Source organism: Lepidochelys kempii, chromosome 5 (assembly GCF_965140285.1).
Source record: "Lepidochelys kempii isolate rLepKem1 chromosome 5, rLepKem1.hap1, whole genome shotgun sequence".
Classification (NCBI taxonomy): Eukaryota; Metazoa; Chordata; order Testudines; family Cheloniidae; genus Lepidochelys; species Lepidochelys kempii.
Genome location: NC_136384.1, coordinates 124,556,842 through 124,576,223, shown reverse-complemented (window position 1 = coordinate 124,576,223; position 19,382 = coordinate 124,556,842). Strand labels below are relative to the sequence as shown.

Sequence of the window (19,382 nt, the reverse complement as noted above, 5' to 3'; positions counted from 1 at the left end):
GGTGAAGCCAAATGCTGCTGGGGAAGAGACCACCACAGAGGTTAGCCTACCAACAAGAGGCAAGCGGTGCCCAGACTAACAGCTTAAATGCAGACAGTGCGTTTTATCATTCCTCAAGTGCCCAAGGCAGTTCTATTGCGGGCAGAGTCATCTTACCCATTACCTTTTCAGCCACTCTAGTTTACTCCAAGAGACTAGAGCCAACCAATGCAGCAGCTCAGTCATGCCACTTGCTTGCCATAGAGGGGTGGCCAAACCCAGAGGGAGTGGCACAGGCAGGTCTGGGAAGGCTGTGTAGGTTACAGTGACAACAGTTGCTTTACAATCCAGCAACCGCTAGTGAGTGTTCCTGCAACACATGACCAGCAAGAAGCCCACAGCTCCCTCAGCAGGTGCCGATAACTGCTTTGTCCAGCATCATTAAAGAGATCGAAATGAGAGGATACAGCCAACCAAGCTCACCATCCAGCAGCTAGGAGATCAAGGGTTAGGATTTCATTCTTACACTTCACACAAAATAGTCAAAATGGGGACCACAAGCAGTTTGCCTTGTTTATAGCATTTCCCCTCATGTGGGGTTCAGAGAAAGACAGGTTTAGAGTTGGAGGAGAAGCTTGAAGGGAAGAGTTTCCTCAAGTACATGAAATACCAGCTACTAAGCTTGAAAACAAGCCTAATGGAAGGTAAACATCCCCCTGCAGACAGACAGCAACCCTGTGACCATCATCATAGGACCATTTGTAAGTAGTTAAGGACTCCCATTCTCACAGTGAGAGAGTTCCCCTCGCTAGAGGCACCAGAGTTGTTGACCAGGTGTTAGAGAGTCAGACCACTTGATGTAGAGATTTAAAGCCCCATCAGAATTTCAGCTAGAACAGCAGATTTGTCCTTTCTATGATCATATTCCACCTGTTTCTCATTAGCCCTGCCTTACTAAGCTCATTGATTAAACCTGGTTAATTGATTCAGCTTCCCAAGGCAGGGAATTCCTATCTGCAGCTGATTAGTCAAGACCTCATAACAAAGCCATAAACCTTTAAAACACACAACAAAAACCAAAAAAATCCACCCACTCATCCCCACCCCCCAAACACTCTTGGGTTTCACCCAGGAAGGGTGACTAGGCAGTACTGGGACTAGCCTGACACTTAGGATTGACAAGAAAGTCTCATAACTCCCCCTTCTTTCCTCTTCACTAATCCAGAGTTTCACAGATCACAAGACAAACTCAAGAGCTTTCATCTCTAAGCATCTCCCTTCTAGGCCAGTACTGAAAGGTCTAGAGCTTGTTTCTTAGTAATGCAGATGCCGCACACTGAAATAGGTTAAATTAAAACCACACATTTCACAGCTGAAAAAACAAACAAAAAGAAACCCCACCAAACACTTCAGAACAGGCCAAACAACCCATCTCTCCAACAGGCAGGCATAGTTATTTCAATAAAAAACACAGCCTACCCCAGCAAGGATCTCCAGTCAGTTCCCAGATCCTGCACTGGTACAGTATACAAATGCTGCTCAGGCTTTATATACCAGTGCTGATGTCATCGGAGGGCAGGCCTAGACAGACAGCACCAGAAAGAAATCAGAGCTCTCCACCCTGACCAATGAGTAGCTTTGTAGGAAACACCTTTTCCCCTTCAGCCATCTTAACAAAACAACAGGTATTAATGGAGCCCTGACATTATAGATTCATGGGTTCCAAGGCAAAAGGGGCCATTGTGATCATCTACTCTGACCTCCTGTATAGCACAGGTCAGAGATCTGCCCCCACCCCCAATAATTCCTAGAGCAGAGCTTTTAGAAAAACATCCAGCCTTGATTTAAAAATGGTCAGTGATGGAGAATCCACCATGACCCTTTGGTTAATTGTTTCAATGCTTAATTACTGTCACTTGTAAAAATGTATGCCTTGTTTCCAATCTGAATTTGTCTAGCTTCAACTTCCAACCATTGGATGGTGTTACACCTTTGACTGCTAGATTGGAGAGCTTATTCTCAAATATTTGTTCCCTATGTAGGTACTTCCAAACTGTGATCAAGTCATCCCTTGGCCTTCTCTTTGTTAAGATAAATAAATTGACCTCTTTGAGTTTATCACTATAAGGCAGGTTTTCTAATCATTCTCTGGCTCTTCTCAGAACCCTCCTCAATTTGTCAACATCCTTCTTGAATTGCGGACACCAAAACTGGACACAGCATTTCAGCAGCAGTCACATCAGTGCCAAATAGAGATAACATAACCTCTCTCCTCCTACTTGAGATTCCCCTGTTTATGCATCCCAGGATCACATTAACACTTTTTGCTACAATATCACACTGGGAGCTCATGTTCGGTTGATTATCCCACAAATATTTTTCAGAGTCACTGCTTCCCAGGATAGATTCTGCCCGCAACCCAATCCTGTAAGCATGGCCTACATTCTTTTTTCCTAGGCATATACATTGAGCCATGTTAAAATGCAGATTGTTTGCTTTTACCAAGTAACCTGTCCTCTTTATTATTTACCATTTCCCCAATTTTTTTGTCATGTGCAAATTTTATCAGTGATTTTATTTTTTTTCTTCCACGTCATTGATAAAAATGTTAAAATAATATAGGGCCAAGAACTGATCCCCCTGGGACCCCACTAGAAATACATCGACTCCATGGTGATTCCCTGTTTACAATTACATTTTGAGACCTATCAGTTAGCCAGTTTTTAATCATATGCCATCAGCTAGCTCATTTTAACAGGGATATTAAAATAAATCAGAGAGTGCAGGCAGCAGGGCTATCAGGGGAATAGTGAGAGCCATAATTTTAGATGTTTTATCAGTGTGATTGGCTGAGAAGTACAACCACTGAGTGAGACAATGTCTCTCAGGGAATGCTTAGGGCTCATGATTCCTGCCCAGAAGAGCGGACCACTTCAGCACAGCAGGATTCTGCTCCTAGATGGCAGCATAGCTAAAAGATAGCACTTGGACAAAGCGATCAGCTCATTTCAGGTCTCCCAGGCTCCCATAGGAGGCCCCAAAATACACTTAGCTTGAGGCTGTAGCCCCATTCCACACTAGGATGTGGACCCTGTTGTTTAGTGCAATTGGGCATTTTCTGTGGTTGTTTGCTTCACTGTCTATTTTGGGAAAGGCCAGGGTGTTTTCTTTGGTCCAGGACCAGCCAAGCTGTCTCCTTAGTTAATTTCTGGTTATCCTTGTGGATTCCATTTATAATTTTAGCCTGTATTTTCACTAGCCCCAGCTTGTCTAGGAATACTTTTAAATGTGTTCCACAGGTCTCTGGTACTCCTTGGCAGCTTGGCTACATTTTGGTACTGCAGCTGCTGTGACAATTTTCCCTTTGGTGAAAACTGAGAGTTACACGATTGCCTGGTGTGACATGGACCAGGAAGCACCTGTGCAGACTTCCTGAGGAGAAACATTGGCATAGCACATAAAGGTCTCATTTTCTTGTGCATGAGGTGTATTTTCTCATCTCTCATACTCACAGGTGAGTGGTGTGGAACAGGAGAGACATTTTCACAAAACTTTACATAAGTGTTTCCCTAGTTCATTGCAGAGGATTTTGCAAGCCACACATCTGGGGTTAATTGAATTTTTTTCAGTCAGAACTGACATTCATAGAGTCATAGAATATCAGGATTAGAAGGGACCTCAGGAGGTCATCTAGTCCAACCCCCTGCTCAAAGCAGGACCAATCCCCAATTTTTGCCCCAGATCCCTAAATGGCCCCCTCAAGGATTGAACTCACAACCCTGGGTTTAGCAGGCCAATGCTCAAACCAATTCAGTGAAACTCTAGCAATTGAACCAGGGATGCTTAAGTATAAGCTTCTACATCTTGAGCTAAAGGAGGTCATAGCATATATTCACAAGTGGTTTATACTAACTGAGGCCTGACCGATTTGGTTTCTTTGAAGCCCGGGAACTTCTAAAACAAAACGAGAGTCTTAATAGCATTCTTAAAAAGAAAAGGAGGACTTGTGGCACCTTAGAGACTAACCAATTTATTTGAGCAGAAGCTTTCGTGAGCTACAGCGAATACAGACTAACAGGGCTGTTACTCTGAAATAGCATTCTTGTAATCTGAAAAAGGAATGCTGCAAGTGGAATCACCCTGACCCCCTTTGATCATCCACAGCAAAGACACCTAATACTTGAGCTAGGGAAATTCTGTAACTTTGGTCAGAGTGACAACTCTGAGAGAAGGGAAGAGGAGTTCCCTCAAATTCCTTTGGGTCATTTCTCAAGTGTCTTTTCTAGCTGTGTTAATATACTGGGCCAAGTTCTGCTTTCTTTGAAATCCAAGCAGGGATGTTGAGTGCAGTAGAAACCAAAGGAAGGACCTAGTTATCTGAGCATTGTCTGCAAGCTGGTCTGGTTCCTGGGCAGGTGGTGACTGTTGAGGGTGAGACTACAGTGACCTTTCAGGGGAACATTTTACACCAGTACTTGTAGCAGTGAGGATTCTTTAGCATCATCCTGCATGAGATCAAGTTCCCCAACCCCACCTGACTAGAAACACTTAGAAAGCTTCTCTGATGAAGGCTTTAAGCATCTCCTTTGGCAGGCCATAAAGCCAATGAGAGAGGTAGAGGGGCAGGACTCAGGGAAGGCAACATGTAATTGGTTAGGCTAAGAAACGGGGAAGAGAAGGCAGAATGGCAAGCCCCAGAAATCTGAGTGGTCCAAGGCAGAGCATCATTCCCATGGCCAGGGACTGAGCAATACTCCCCACCCTGCATTGTCTTCAGTGGGTGGAGGGGCAGAACAGCATCTGTGGGAGATGGCATTTCCTGACATTGTTAGCACTCTGAGTCTGTTCAGCCCAGGACAGCAAGTAAGCAAAGGAACCAAAGTCAGGCTGCCCTAGTCAGGGAGAGCTGGTCTCCAGGACATGGCTCAGTCAGAGGGTATATTCAAGGTGGGATAGCAAGACAGGAAGAGATCTGCAGATGAACACAAGGACGAGACTTGTCTGAAAGTGGCTTGTGTTTATTGTGGAAGAGGCTAGCTGTGTTAACATACAGAAGTGCTTAGTCACCAGCAGAGACCTTTTATATCTACCAGCCCCTATGCACTTCCATTAACAAGGCTCAGTTACAGTTACCTTAGAGAAACCCAGCACAGGAATGAGAGAGGTGGGAGGAACACCGATAACTGAACTAGCAGTATTGGTTGAATGCTGTTTGAAGGAAGGCCAGGTGAAGCCCTCACACTGGACAAATGATACCTTAGAACCTCTAGGTGGACTGGAGTCAGCCCCCTGTAACCAGCATGTGCTCAACACCTCAGGATTCCCAAGGTAGTGGGGGTCCCATCTCTGACCCACCTTTCTCCAGCCTGGAAGTTGGGCTTGCAGGAAGCGAGAGCCAGCTCAGTAGGACCCATCAACAGTCTTAGAAGCCAAGTCACCATGAGACACATGCCTTCTGAAGGCTTCCAGCTAAGGCCCATTTAATAGGTGGGTGTTCTAGACAGTTGGCTACTCATGAGAAATTATTCTGTCCATCACTTATAGTGGGGAGGTGACAAAACTAAGGTATTAGAACCGCAAACCCAGCGCAGATGGGCTCATCAAGGTGAAAAGATTTGCCTCCATTCCATGAGTTATTGCAATAATTCCTGTGACATGCTGTTCACCACAAACAACTGCAGCATGGTGGGGTGGGAGAAGAGAAGCAGATATGGATATGAAATGTTCAGGCTGTGGCCTCCTCTGCAGAGCCAGTGGGAGAACCAGCAGAGTCTTCAGCAGGAGTGAAGGGTCCCACGATCCATGTGAGAGGTGTGTTCTGCACCACGTATTCCAGCAGCTCATCCAGGGACTCCTGGGCTTTGGTCAACTTCTCCCGAGTCTGGGTCAGGATACCCTCAGACAACTCCTGGAGGGACTGGACATGGGAGAGCTCCAGACTTCCTTCTCCAATGTTCTGGTAGGCTTGCTGGACCTTCTCCTGGAGAGTGGCAGGGAGACCCTGGATGTTGGGCAGGAGGCTATGGCAGGTGGGCCACACCTGCAGGATGAGGTTATGGGAAGTGGCTAGAGCCTGGGCCACCATCTCCTGTAGAGAGAGATAGGAGGGAGAGTGACTAGGTGTGTGAAGCTCACTCCTGTCATGACATGCTGTGCAGCACTGTCACATTGAGTCTTTGCAAGAGGACAATGACACTGTGACTGCGCCCCACATTCACAACAGCAGTGCTGTTATGTGGCATTTTGTACGAAGTATGCCTTGTAAGGTATCATTCTGAAAGTCTTAATCTGTTGACCATTAATATCTCAGATGGTGTGCACTATTGTTTTATATGAAGTTAAAAAGTTTTGCTATGTATGGGTTACTAAAGGTGTTGAAAACACCCACAAGCAGCTTTTGAGGTACAACAATAAAGAAGCTACAGTGCTGATGGCCCTTCAACAAAGACAATGGCCCATGGAAGAGCTTAGGCTATGAGTCATGGCTGCTATGACTCAGCAAGGCACGCAAGGGCATGACACCATATTTTTCCCCACAAGCTGGGCTGGAAACTTGCCAGGAACCCTTTGTTCCAACCTATGTTGAAAGATATCTCTTGGCCTCACTCCCCCACACAAGAGGTCTCCTGGAACCCCCCTGAGGGGCAGAGACTAAACTGGGGGAAGTTTAGCCTGGGGCCAGAATGGATTTCTAGCCTATGTATATGGAAGCTTGGTGGACTGCTCATATCAACCAGGGTGAGATATTGCTAATTCAAACCATATCTAGTATATTAGGCTTAGTTTGCCTTTATTTGCCAAGTAATCTGCTTGCTATCACTTCTAATTGCTTGAAGTCTATCTTTCTGTAGTTAAACTTGGTTTATGTTTTATCTTAACCAGTGTGTCTTTAAGTGAAGTGTTTGGGAATCCTAGCTCTAAACAGAGGCTGTTACATGTCTTCCCTACATCAAGGGGGGTGGGGGAAGCAAACTATTAATGAACTTATGTTTTACAGATCCCTGTGCAGCATAAGATGGTATAATTCTGGGTTTTTGCTGCAGTAGGGGTGCAAGGCAGGGGAGTTAGGAAATTGGCTGAAGGCCTCCTGTTTGTCCATGAGTGGCTTAGATAAAAGTACTCAGGTAACTCAGTTGGGTGTGTGGAGCCACCTGCTGTTGTGTTGGGTGATAACAGTTCCTGGAGAGTCAGGCTGTGTATCAGCAGAGCAAGGTGAGAAAGGCCACCCCAGCTGAGCTGTTTGGGAGCTGTGGTTCCAACCCCATCAGATACCTCTGGCTGTGGTGAGCGGTCATCCTCACTGCCTCCCAGCTGGCCCTTGTGCCACTCCAGCCACATCTGCTGCAGCTTCTCCTGCCCATCATGAACCTTCTGACTCATGGCCTGCTTGACATGGTCTATCTAGAGGATACAGGGGTTCAGTCACTATGTAGGACAGCAGAGAACAAGAGCTCCTCCCAGTATTGCTCCCAGTGTGTACAGGGGAGCAGCAGAAGCTGAGTGAAGCAGACAGTGCCACACTTGTGATACCACTAGGCTGGAGACCCTTCACCTGGAAGGGAGCTGTTGACTTCTGCAGCCACCAAATACCAGTGTCACAGTACACCCACTTCCATGGATGCAGGTGTCATGCACCCAGGACTACATGGCACTCAGCTGGGCTTTGAGCTATAGTTGTGTGCAGACAGCTCATCAAAGCAATCAGGAAGGTGTACTCTACCCTGACCATTGAGGTCTGGAATCGGGGTGGAGCTTGTTGCCTTGGAAAATGGCAGTGTTACAATTGACATAGGGGGGTGTTTGCTTATATAGCGTCCCAGCTGTTCCAGGCAGGGGCCTTGACCACTGCGAAGATATCTGAGACAGGGGAAGCTGGTTCCCCAGCACCGAGTTCTCCTGGGTTCCTGTAGACCAGGGGTGGCCAACCTCTGACTCCGGAGCCCCGTGCGGCTCTTCAGAAGTTAATAGGCAGCTCCTTGTATAGGCACCGGCTCCGGGGCTGGAGCTACAGAGGCCAACTTTCCAATGGGCCGGGGGGTGCTCACTGCTCAACCCCGGCTCTGCCCCAGGCCCTGCCCCCACTCCACCCCTTCCCGCCCCCTCCTTTGAGCCTGCTGTGCCCTCGCTCCTCCCAATCCCCAGCCAGAACCTCCTGCATGCCACTAAACAGCTGATCAGGCAGTGTGGGGAAGAAGTGGGAGGTGCTGATCAGCGGGGCTGCTGCTGGGTGGGAGGTGCTGGGAGCGGGGGAGGGGAGGACTGATGGGGGGGCTGCTAGCGTATTACTGGGGCTCTTTGGCGATGTACGTTGGTAAATTCTGGCTCCTTCTCAGGCTCAGGTTGGCCACCCCTCGCGTAGAGGGTGATGGGATGCCTGTGGAGTGCTGAGGGGACATTTCCTAGGGTACGCCACATCCAGCACCTGACTGCCCATGGGCAGGCCCTGCCGGTGTGCAGATCTGCTGACCTCAGGAAGGGAGCACGGGCTTCAGGGCAACTCCACCCCAGGGGCTCTGGGTCACAGCAGCACAGAGCTAGTGTAGGATCGGGACCGCGGGGTTACCCCTGGGATGGTATGTCTATATCACTAAGGACATCCTCACACATTGCATGTGGACACTTCTCCTTCGGAAACCCTCTGGCTCCCAGTGCTGTCCGAGCAGCGTAATACGCCTCTGCAGTCAGCCGAGAGAGGACCCAGGCTGCTCCTGGAGCAGGCTGGGGGGGCTAACGTCTTTAGTATCCCCCCGGCATAGACAAGGTGAGATGCCTGCATCAGGCCCACCAAGCTGCCAATGAATATCACCCTCACTTTGGAAGTGCCCATTAGCCAGGGAATTCCACCCCAGCTCCTTGGCATGCTTCAATTCAGTCGTTCAGGTCAGTGGGCAGCAGGGTGGTTGCTGCAGCTGTTTGCTTCCCCGTCCACTCTGGCAGAGGCTGGGTGCGTTCTCTGTCCCAGGGCTGGCTCATGCTGTGCGGTATTTCTCCCAGCGGGCGAGCGCTTTGTGTAGTGCTCAGCGGAGTGGGGCTCCAGTCCCGGGGGAGGCCTTTGGCCCTTACCCCAGTACCATTCATACACAATAAATCAGACTAACAACTCCATCGTTACCTGAGTTTTGCTTTCTCCTGGGAGCCCTGTGAAATGTTTGACAATCTCTCTGCCATGGTTTGGTGGCTGGCTCTTATATGCTTGATGCCATCACGAGCACTGTACCAGCAACAGGCATTTCCTCAGCAGACTCTCCTGGGAACCTTTTACCTTTGCTGTTCATAGCATTTCCCATCTCCACTAACTGCACTCAGTCTAACATAAGTGTCAGTTCAATGCAGGGAACCCCCAGGCGCAGGCGGTATCAGGGGAGCATTTGGGAAATGATGGGGATGACACAGCCACAGGGAAGGACAGAGTGGGGAAACAAGCTCAGGGAAAAGTTTGGGGGGTCAGTCATAGCCACTATGCTCGGCTCTGCCCTCTTCCCATTATCATTCCTGGCCTAGTTACTCCAGTGCCAAGGCCCTTCCCAGCCGGAGTGACAGCAGATCACACCAGACATAACTTCTTCCCTTAACCTCCCCATCGCCCTTCACACTGGGAGTAAAATCAAAGCAGGGAGTGCAAATGCCTGGAGCAGCTGAGGAGAGAGACGGAGGCCTGGGGCTGAGGCAGGTGCTCACCTCACTCCTTTAAAGCAAGCCTAGATGTTCACACTCATGTGTCTGTCCCACAGAGGGATGTGAGTGGGCCTCCATCCAGCCACACGACCTTCAGCTTCAGTGGCTGCAAAGGTCAGAGTGGGGCAGTGTTAGGCCCTGATTCTACAATGAGCCCTGCACAAACCAGCCCCTGCATTTACTCAGACCCCCAGTAACTTCAACAGGCAGTTGGGAAGAGTAGCTGGGTTCCAGAGGGCTCTGCACAGGTGCAAGTAACACCAGCACAGAGAGACCATTGCATGCTCAGGGCTTAGAAACCACCTTCCCATCCATAGCCCTCCCACATACGCAGCCAGCAGAAGCAACAAGCCCAACCACATTCAGAGCACACTACAAGTCTTCCTACCTGGGATCTACAGCTACAATCACTCATTATCCAGAGGGTGCCACCCAGGAGAGAAAGCCAGCTGGGGGCAGGAAGCATCTCTTTCCTTTTCCCATTCTTCCTTCTAATATTCAGACCATTGGGGGTGTAACTGGTGTGATCTCTATGCTCACACCTTGGATCCTCCAACAGGCCTTTGGATTAAACACTTGAGCCCATGGGTGAATCATGCTGGGGTTTGCTGAAATAACTCACTGCTCCTTGTGCCATAAATACTGCATCCGGTGGGTTAGTCAGTTACTGCATTTGCTTTGTATAACTTAAGACTAGTCCAGCAACATTTTCGATGGGGTATCTTACGTCTGACCCTGGCTTGAGGATGTGTTAGAACCACCCCTTCCATATGGAAAGATTAGCTGTAGGGACTGTGCTGGGGAAATGTAAGCTGCAATGCTCTTCATGGTGTAAAGAAAATTCAGCTTCTTTCCAAGTTTGAAGCAAATATCTGCTGATGTGAAATCCACTCATTGACCTCACACATTTTATTAGACATGGACTAAATAGCAAAGAGCTTCACGGGGCTTGAACACAGAAGTCAGATTAGCTGACCAGTACTCCTGCAGTCTGCACTTACTCTTCCATATCCCTAAAAGGAGAAGGCTAAGACCTTTACTCACTCCAGCAGGGCTCCACCTCACTAGTGCTTTTACTCACTCTTCCCCATGAGTTTGCTGGAGGAGCCATTTTTAATCCATAACACAGCAGGGTTTAGGAACACACCTCCAGTTCCACAGGCAGATTAGCTTCAGTAATTGCTCCCTGTCAGTTAGGAAGTTTCTGATTTTCCTGCAAAAAAGGACCTAAGGGTTACAGTGGACAAGAAGCTAGGACCTAGGAGTCAGCAGTGTGCCCTTGTTGCCAAGAAGGCCAATGGCATTTTGGGCTGTATAAGTAGGGGCATTACCAGCAGATTGAGAGATGTGATTGTTCCCCTCTATTTGACATTGGTGAGACCTCATCTGGAGTAGTGTGTCCAGTTTTGGGCCCCACATTACAAGAAGGAGAAAAAATTGGAAAGCATCCAGCAGAGGGCAACAAAAGTGATTAGGGGACTGGAACACATGAAATTATGAGGAGAGGCTTAGGGAACTGGAATTATTTAGACTGCAGAAGAGAAGAATGAGGGGGGATTTGATAGCAGCTTTCAACTACCTGAAAGGGGGTTCCAAAGAGGATGGATCTAGACTGCTCTCAGTGGTAGCAGATGACAGAACAAGGATCAGTGGTCTCAAGCTGCAGTGAGCGAGGTTTAGGTTGGATATTAGGAAAAACTTTTTACTAGGAGAGTGGTGAAGCACTGGAATGGGTTACCTAGGGAGGTGGTGGAACCTCCTTCCTTTGAAGTTTTTAAGGTCAGGCTTGACAAAGCCCTGGCTGGGATGATTTAGTTGGGGATTGGTCCTGCTTTGAGGAGGGGGTTGGACTAGATGACCTCCTAAGGTCCCTTCCAACCCTGATATTCTATGAAGAGCTTGGTATCCCCAGTCAATTGGAGTACAAGCTTGGCCCTTTCCAATGAGATCAGGAATAAACCAGCCACGGGAGCTGCTTACATCACCACTTTGATTACTAGTCTCCATCTTTGAGAGCTACACACCCACTCCTGGTCATGGTGCTGTTGCAGTGCTGAACCCGGGAGACATTTCCTTGCCTGAAGCTTTTTAATAGCTGAAGCCCAAGTTAGGATAAGCAACAGTGATGGAGCTGCCTAGATGACACTAGGCACTTGTGACTTCAAGCACAGACAGAAGCTCTCAGGAAAATGCATTACAAGCCCAGCACTGGTCCTACTATGGATCTCCCACAACCCTGAGCCACGTGACTGTAGTGTTGTAAACCTAGCCAGGCCAATACTAAGCAGTAGGAAAGGTTAGGCAGGTGCTTGGCTAATGGCAGGGAGGAAGGATGCAGGCTGGCTGATGTCCATGCTTCAGCATGACTATCTGCTGCTCTATTTCTTGCCACTAGTCTCCCTGTGTGTGCTTTGATAAATCCCAGTTGCCTGGAGTTGTCAATTCACCATCTCTTTTCCTAGACACTTCCAACGTGTTGAGCTTCTTGCACTGCACTTGAGGCAAGGCCTGGCACTGTCCCACCACTGTATGTGGCCCTTTTAACTTTGCTCATTACCAGTAGTAGGCTCTCAGTTCTCCACACACCCCATTTCCTCTCAAGGCCATAGTGCCCTCTCAACCTGGGTCTTTCCCTCTGTTAGTTGGTCTCAGAGTCTGTAATGTTATCTTGCTACCCACTGGAAGCCAGACGAGTGTTCTCAATGGGCTGTTGCCTCCTTCTACTTGAGAAAAGTCTCAATGGAAGAGTGTCAAATGGAGGCACCTGAAGAGATGCCTTCACGCAGGAGATGAGCTCAGCCATTCTGGAACCCTGCCAGAGAAAAAGGGGTTGTGGGGGTGTGTGAAGAAGAGGGGGAATGGGGTCACCTGTACAGTATATGTTCGTACAGAGCATGAGCCAGGGAGGGAATCACATTAAGCAAACAGCAATTTGAATGCAGTTGCGGTTTATTGTAACATTAAACCCTAGTTTTACACATTACAAAGCTAGGGAAAAGATCAAGCTCAGGAGCACTTCCTGTGTATAGAGGAAGACAGCTGTATGTATGTCCTGAGAGAAGCAGACTAGCCCTGCAAGGGATGCAGTCCTGCATGACTAGTGATGCCACCCTGTAACTGGTACTACATGGTTCTGGGGAAGTGTGCCTGGGAAATGACATTCAGGTTCTGCAGAAGGAAGACCTGACCTCAGTCCACCATCTGCCAAAGCAGAACTGTGGCCTCAGCAAGGAGGCCCCACACTAGCTATGCAGCTGGGCCCAGGAACAAACAGTGCCAATGGCACTGAGCATGGGAGGCTGCAGAGACCGTGTCAAGGTTCCTCCCCGACTCTGAACTCTAGGGTACAGATATGGGGACCTGCATGAAAAACCTCCTAAGCTTACTTTCACCAGCTTAGGTTAAAACTTCCCCAAGGTACAAATTAATTTTACCCTTTGCCCTTGGAATGTCCACTGCCACCACCAAACTCTAACTGGGTTTACTGGGAAACGTAGTTTGGACATGTCTTTCCTCCCAAAAACCCTCCCAACCCTTGCATCCCACTTCCTGGGGAAGGTTTGTTAAAAATCCTCACTAATTTGCATAGGTGACCTCAGACCCAAACCCTTGGATCTTAGGGCAAAGAAAAAGCATTCAGTTTTCTTACTAGACGACTTAATAGAAGTAAAGGAATAATCACCTCTGTAAAATCAGGATGGTAGATACCTTACAGGGTAATTAGATTCAAAACAGAGAATCCCTCTAGGCAAAACCTTAAGTTACAAAAAAGACACACAGACTGGGATAGTCATTGTAGCCAGCACAAATCTTTTCTTAGCCATTTAAAGAAATCATAATCTAACACATACCTAGCTAGATAACTTACTAAACGTTCTAAGACTCCATTCCTGTTCTGTTCCCTGCAAAAGCAGCATATAGACAGACAGAGACCCTTGGTTTTTTCCCTCCTCCCAGCTTTTGAGAGTATCTTGTCTCCTCATTCGTCATTTAGGTCAGGTGCCAGCAAGGTTACCTTTAGCTTCTTAACCCTTTACAGGTGAGAGAACTTTTCCTCTGACCGGGAGGGATTTTAAAGTGGTTTACCCTTCCCTTTACATTTATGACAGACCGTGACCCACAGCAGCTACAGGGCAGGGGAGAGGGGTCGTGTTCCTACCAAGTCAATGATTTGCTGGAGCTGGGAGAGGGCCTCCAGGGTGCGCTGCCTGGCTTGTCTCATCTTGCCCAGGGCGTGCTGGTAGGCTCGCTGGCGCAGCGTGCTCGACAGGGAACCCAGACGCACGTAGTAACTCCGCTGCTCTGCGGGAGCCTCTCCAGGCCCCTCCAGGGGAGTTGTGGCAAGCTCAGCTGGAAGGGGGAAGGCGTCAGTTGGCAGCAGTGGTGCAAGTAAGGCAGTAAGGTCAGGTACGCCGCGCCATTAAGACATTTGTTGCTGGGATGACGTACTGGAATGACGTTCGGTAGCCACTGAAAACCGCAGGGCTCTCAGGAACCGCAGCAGCGAAAGGAGCAGAATGCTGGCACCTCCTCCGGTGTGTCTGTACCGCCCCCAGCTGGCCCCCCACCAACCCTTCCATGTAGTTGCATCTCCTGTCTGGAGTCTGTAGATCCCCCTGCACAAGACAGGGTGGGGTCATTTGGGGGGGGGTGTCACGTGCCTCCCCCCCGCTTTTGGGTCCCTCCCATGAGTTGCCGTACTGGTAAGAATTAAAATCTACTTGTACCACCGGTTGGCAGAGCCAGGATACAAGGCAGGGATGCGTTCAGCCCTCCCAAAGCTTGTGACCGATGCAATCTTTCCCAGGACACATTTGGGTGCCCTGCAGCACTGACCAGTAAGGCAGCGGGTAGCTGCACAGGGAGCAGCATCAGACAGGGCGAGCGGAGGGCCCAGCATGAAGCAACTAAGGGAGGGCTAGGAGCCAAGCTAGGTTGCAAGCTAGCCTGAAGGAGAGGTGGCTCTTTTGGCAGCTCAGGCGTGAACACTGAACAGCTGTGAATCCAAGCCGTGCCTGAAGACACCAGGGTCACATTGGTTTGTATTCAGCAGAGGGGATCTTACCGAGCTCCTCCTCCGTCATGGGGAGGTAGTAGTCCACCAGCTGCTCAGATTTCCCCAATGCTGTGTCTATGCCACTCGCAGCCATCTGCCCCATGCGGGAGCCCATCACTGTGCTCATGCTGCTGGTCACGGCAGATTTGGTCACCTCCATGCTCTCATGGACAGCCCCTTGGGCCACGCCTACCATGCTGGTCACTGCATCCTTGGCCTCAGTGACCGTGCTGCAGACTGCATCCTTGGCACCCACCATTGTGGCACGCACGAGATCTTGGGCATCCAAAGCCACCTAGAGGAAAAGGGGTCAGAAGAGAGGTCACTGAACACCTAGCAGAAGTGAAGGGCCCACAGCCTCACCCTGCTCCAGGACCAGTTGTGACACTCGTGTGGTTACCTTCTCAATCAGCTGCTGCAGGATGGGCAGCTGCTCCTCCAGTCTGTCCAGACCCCGACAGGCATATTCATTAGCTGCTGCAACTGAAACAACCACAGAACTCGTTCCCTTAATTCCTTCATGTGCACAGATCTTGTGGGGCTGCTAATCTGTGTACATTGGAGGACTGGTGTTCCTAAGCAAGTGTCCCCAGGTTACTGATGGGAAAGCCAAGGAAGAGGGGTTGGGCAAGTTGCCCAAGGCTATGGAGCCAGTCTGTTTCAGAGCCAGGTTTAGCACTCAGGAGATCGGGCTGCCAGTCATCTGTTCTGAAACCCTCTGGAGAAGCTGGGGGTGGATGGAGTCTCCAGTGCCTGCAATGGGCTCAGATCCCTTCAGCACTGGAGCTGCTTCCTGTGCCCTCTAGCAGGTATTGCTCCATGGCATTAGGTGCCATACACAGTGCATGTGGCTGTGTGGTACTGGGCCAGCCATGCACACCAGGGATTGTGCCTGGGCACTGCCTGCCTCTAGGCTGGCCCAGCTCAGCACCAGTACCTGAGCAAGAGTCCCCAACAGCAGGTGCTGCAGTCCTCAGAGTCTCTCCGCACAAGGCCAATGCCTTGGCCAGATCATGTCTAGGAGCTAGCCGAGTTCAAGGGAGCAGGAGAAGGGAGTCCGTGGATTCTGTTTGCTGCCAGTTGGAGGCCGAATTCAGTAGTGGGCCTAGAGCCACTGTAGGCTGAGCCTGCCCCCAGACCCACCTCCCTCGCAACACACACAAGAGCGTTCCTGTCTCCCTTTCCCTTACTCACGCTGTGGCTCCAGCTGGTCCAGGATGGGCCGTGCCCCGGTGATGGCAGCAGAGGTGATGGTCCTCACCCCAGTCTCTGCCACCTCACATATCGCTTTGATGGCTGGGTGGGTCTCTTTGGTGGCAGCATAGCTGGCAGAAGCCATCTCACAGGCAGAGCTGACCAAGGGCAGGCCAGCCACCCTGTGCCCTGCAGTCTGAGGGAGGGAAAGAGGAGTCAGCTGAGGAAGAGCTCCTGGCTTCTCAAGGTGTCCCTCCTGTCTCTTTCCCTCACAACTACTGATTCTGTAGGAGACTGTCCTCAGAACTAGGCAGTCTTCAGTCCCTGTCAGGAGGGGTTCAGTGGCCTGCGTGTGACATTAGTTACACACCCAGAAACCTGGTCCCATTAGAACAGCTGCCTATATTCAGCAAAGTCTCAGGAACGCTGCTTTCGTCCTGGCAAACCCACCAACAAAACAGAACTGTGTCACGGTCTCGTTCCATCAGTGAGAGCAGGAATGGAGAGACCTTTTGTCTTTCCAAGTGCAGTCTCTCCTGATCAGGAACCATGTCTCGCTCTAGCACCCGGTACAATGTCCCTATTGGGCATTATAATCAGCGGGATTTGCCGGTGTTCGAGTGGAGACAGCATACAGAGGGTCACCAGTGCCGATGCTCCTCCTGGCTTCAGGGGGCACTTGTGGGCAGTGACTACGGCAATCTGAGAACTAGAACTTGGGAGCCTTAGCTAGTTTTATGGTTACGAGTCCCTGTCTCCAGCAGTGGAGACATTCAAGCTAGAACAGCCCTTCCAGCTGCCAAGCACACCTGCCTCCCCAGGAGGGACCCACCTGTTGCTCCTCTGCCTGGATCTCCACCTGTGGTTCATTTTCCTTAGCAGACATGGTGGAGTGAGATGTCCCTGCAAGACCCAAAAAGGAATATTGAGTGGCTACAGCAGGAAACAGTGAAATCAATATTGTGTACGAACACCAGGAGAGCTGCTCCCGGTCTGTTTTCTCTAAGAGCCAGACCAGGTTGTCCCCCTGCAGTAAGTCTCTCTCTATGGAGAACAGGCCAGGGCCTTAAACCTTTGATCTAAGGCAGGCTCAGAGACAGCCAGTTCCTCAAGCCCAGGGATGCACTTGTAATCCACACACCTTGTGGGTGTGTTCTTCTGTCCCATCTCGTGGCACCAGGACCAGTTAGAGAGGCAGAGATTAACACATCGGCTTTACAGTCTTCACTAAGAACCTTTTGGCTTTTGGCTCATGCAGTAGAGGCTCATGCGTTTAGCTGCAGAGGTCCCAGGTTTGATCCTGCCAATCACCAGGGTCTTTTGGCGTTACACACTCCCAAAGCTTCTCCTCAGACTTCGACACCCAACAATGCCTCTCAAGGGGAGCACCAGGACACCTGCACAGCTCATCAGAGGCACCCTCCTAATTTAGTCTTTTCCCAGATAATACCAGGACTAATTCCATTTCTCCCAGAGTACAATCACTGACTGAAGTTATCCTGCTGAAGGTAGTAGCCATTGACTACACACACAGAACACTGAATTGAGAAGGTACTACTGGGGAGCCTTCAGGGACCTCTTGAGTGAGTAGTGTAGGAGTCTTCCTGGATACTGAATTACATAGGAGATGATCATAATGGTCCCTTATGACCTTAATATCTCTGAGTCTACATAGGAGATTCCCACTATGGGAGGCTGGTTATTTTAAAGCCAATTTAGCTGGTAAAAATACAAATATTTTCTACTGTCAGTTAGAGACTAGTCTGGTGAAGAAACACAGATTCCAGTTCAGGTAAATTGACACCATCACTCCTAGAGGCAAGTGTGAGACCACGAACTAGAAAGCTACGACTAGGAAGCATTTCCCTTAGGGGACGGGAACATAGCACAGAGTTTAACCACACATCTTACCAAACTTCTACACTACTAATCCTTTGCCAGTAGTGGGATCTACCCCCCTCAGCCATTATATTCCTGTGATGATGTCATCATGGGGCTGGACACACTTGACAGACAGCTCAGGAGACCAATCACACAGCTGCATTCCCTACTTTACCCAGTGAGGGCTGTGAGCCTCTGAAAAGTTACAGGGTTTCGGAGTTGCCAGTTTTGGCTCCAGTTGGTCTCTCTGAAGAGTGCCTTTATGCTCCATTTCCCTGGTAACATTTTCAGTGTAGAAGGTTTTTTCTCACTAAAACAATCTAAGAGAGGAGAGTGCTGATTGCTCAAAGAGAGTTAGGTAGCCCCACACTGGGCAATAAGGGGTTAAAGACTGAGTGCAGTTAGCAGTTCCAATATAAGGGTCAGTTCAATACGTGGAACCCCAGGCTCAGGGGAGCATTTGGGAAATGATGGGGATGACACAGCCACAGGAAAGGACTAAGAGGGGAGACAAGCTCAGGGAAAAGTTTGGGCTGGGGGGAGTCAGTCATAGCCACGATGCTCGGCTCTACCCTCTCCCCATTGTCATTCCTGGCCTAGTTACTCCAGTGCCAGGGCCCTTCCCAGCTGGAGTGACAGCAGATCACAGCATGTATAACTTCTTCCCATAACCTCCCCATCGCCCTTCACACAGGGAGTAAAATCAAAGCAGGGAGTGACAGTGGCCTGGGGCTGAGGCAGCTGCTCACCTCACTCCTTTAAAGCAAGCCTAGATCTTCACACCCATGTGTCTGTCCCACAGGGGGATGTGAGTGGGCCTCCATCCAGACACACGACCTTCAGCGGTTGCAAAGGCTAGAGTGGGGCAGTGTTAGGCCCTGATTCTACCATGAGCCCTGCACAAACCAGCCCCTGCATTTACTCAGACCTCCAGTAACTTCAACAGTTGGGAAGAGTAGCTCAGTTCCAGAGAGCTCTGCACAGGTGCAAGTAACACCAGCACAGAGAGACCATTGCATGCTCAGGGCTTAGAAACCACCTTCCCATCCATAGCCCTCCCACATATGCAGCCAGCAGAAAAAGCAAGCCCAACCATGTTCAGAACACACTACAAGTCTTTCTACCTGGTAGCTACAATCCCTAATTATGCAGGCAGTAGTGCCCTGGAAAGATAGCCAGTTGGGGGCAAGAAGCATCTCTTTCCTTTTCCAATTTCTCCTTTTAATATTCAGACCATTGGAGTGTAGCAAGTGTGATCTCTATGCTCACACCTTGGATCCTCCAACAGGCCTTTGGATTAAACACTTGAGCCCATGGGTGAATCATGCTGGGGTTTGCTGAAATAACTCACTGCTCCTTGTGCCATAAATACTGTATCTGGTGGGTTAGTCAGTTACTGCATTTGCTTTGTATAACTTAAGATTGGTCCAGCAACTTTTTTGATGTGGTATCTTACGGCTGACCCTGGCTTGAGGATGTGTTAGAACCACCCCTTCCCTATGGAAAAATTAGCTGTAAGGGCTGTGCTGGGGAAATGTAGGCTGCAATGCTCTTCATGGTGTAAAGAAAATCCAGCTTCTTTCCAAGTTTGAAGCAA

General features: G+C 49.5%; 1 protein-coding gene across 1 annotated transcript; it reads right to left on the bottom strand.

Moving 5' to 3' along the window:
- Positions 1 to 5,704: 5,704 nt before the first annotated feature.
- On the bottom strand, positions 5,705 to 16,790 carry LOC140911975 (perilipin-3). Its single transcript, XM_073346133.2, has 7 exons — positions 16,737 to 16,790; positions 15,905 to 16,100; positions 15,111 to 15,193; positions 14,720 to 15,005; positions 13,814 to 14,004; positions 7,252 to 7,380; positions 5,705 to 6,067 (listed from the first exon to the last, which is right to left on the bottom strand). The coding sequence occupies exons 1-7, from the start codon at positions 16,788 to 16,790 to the stop codon at positions 5,705 to 5,707; spliced, it is 1,302 nt and encodes a 433-aa protein (XP_073202234.2).
- Between the last annotated feature and the right edge of the window lie 2,592 nt (positions 16,791 to 19,382).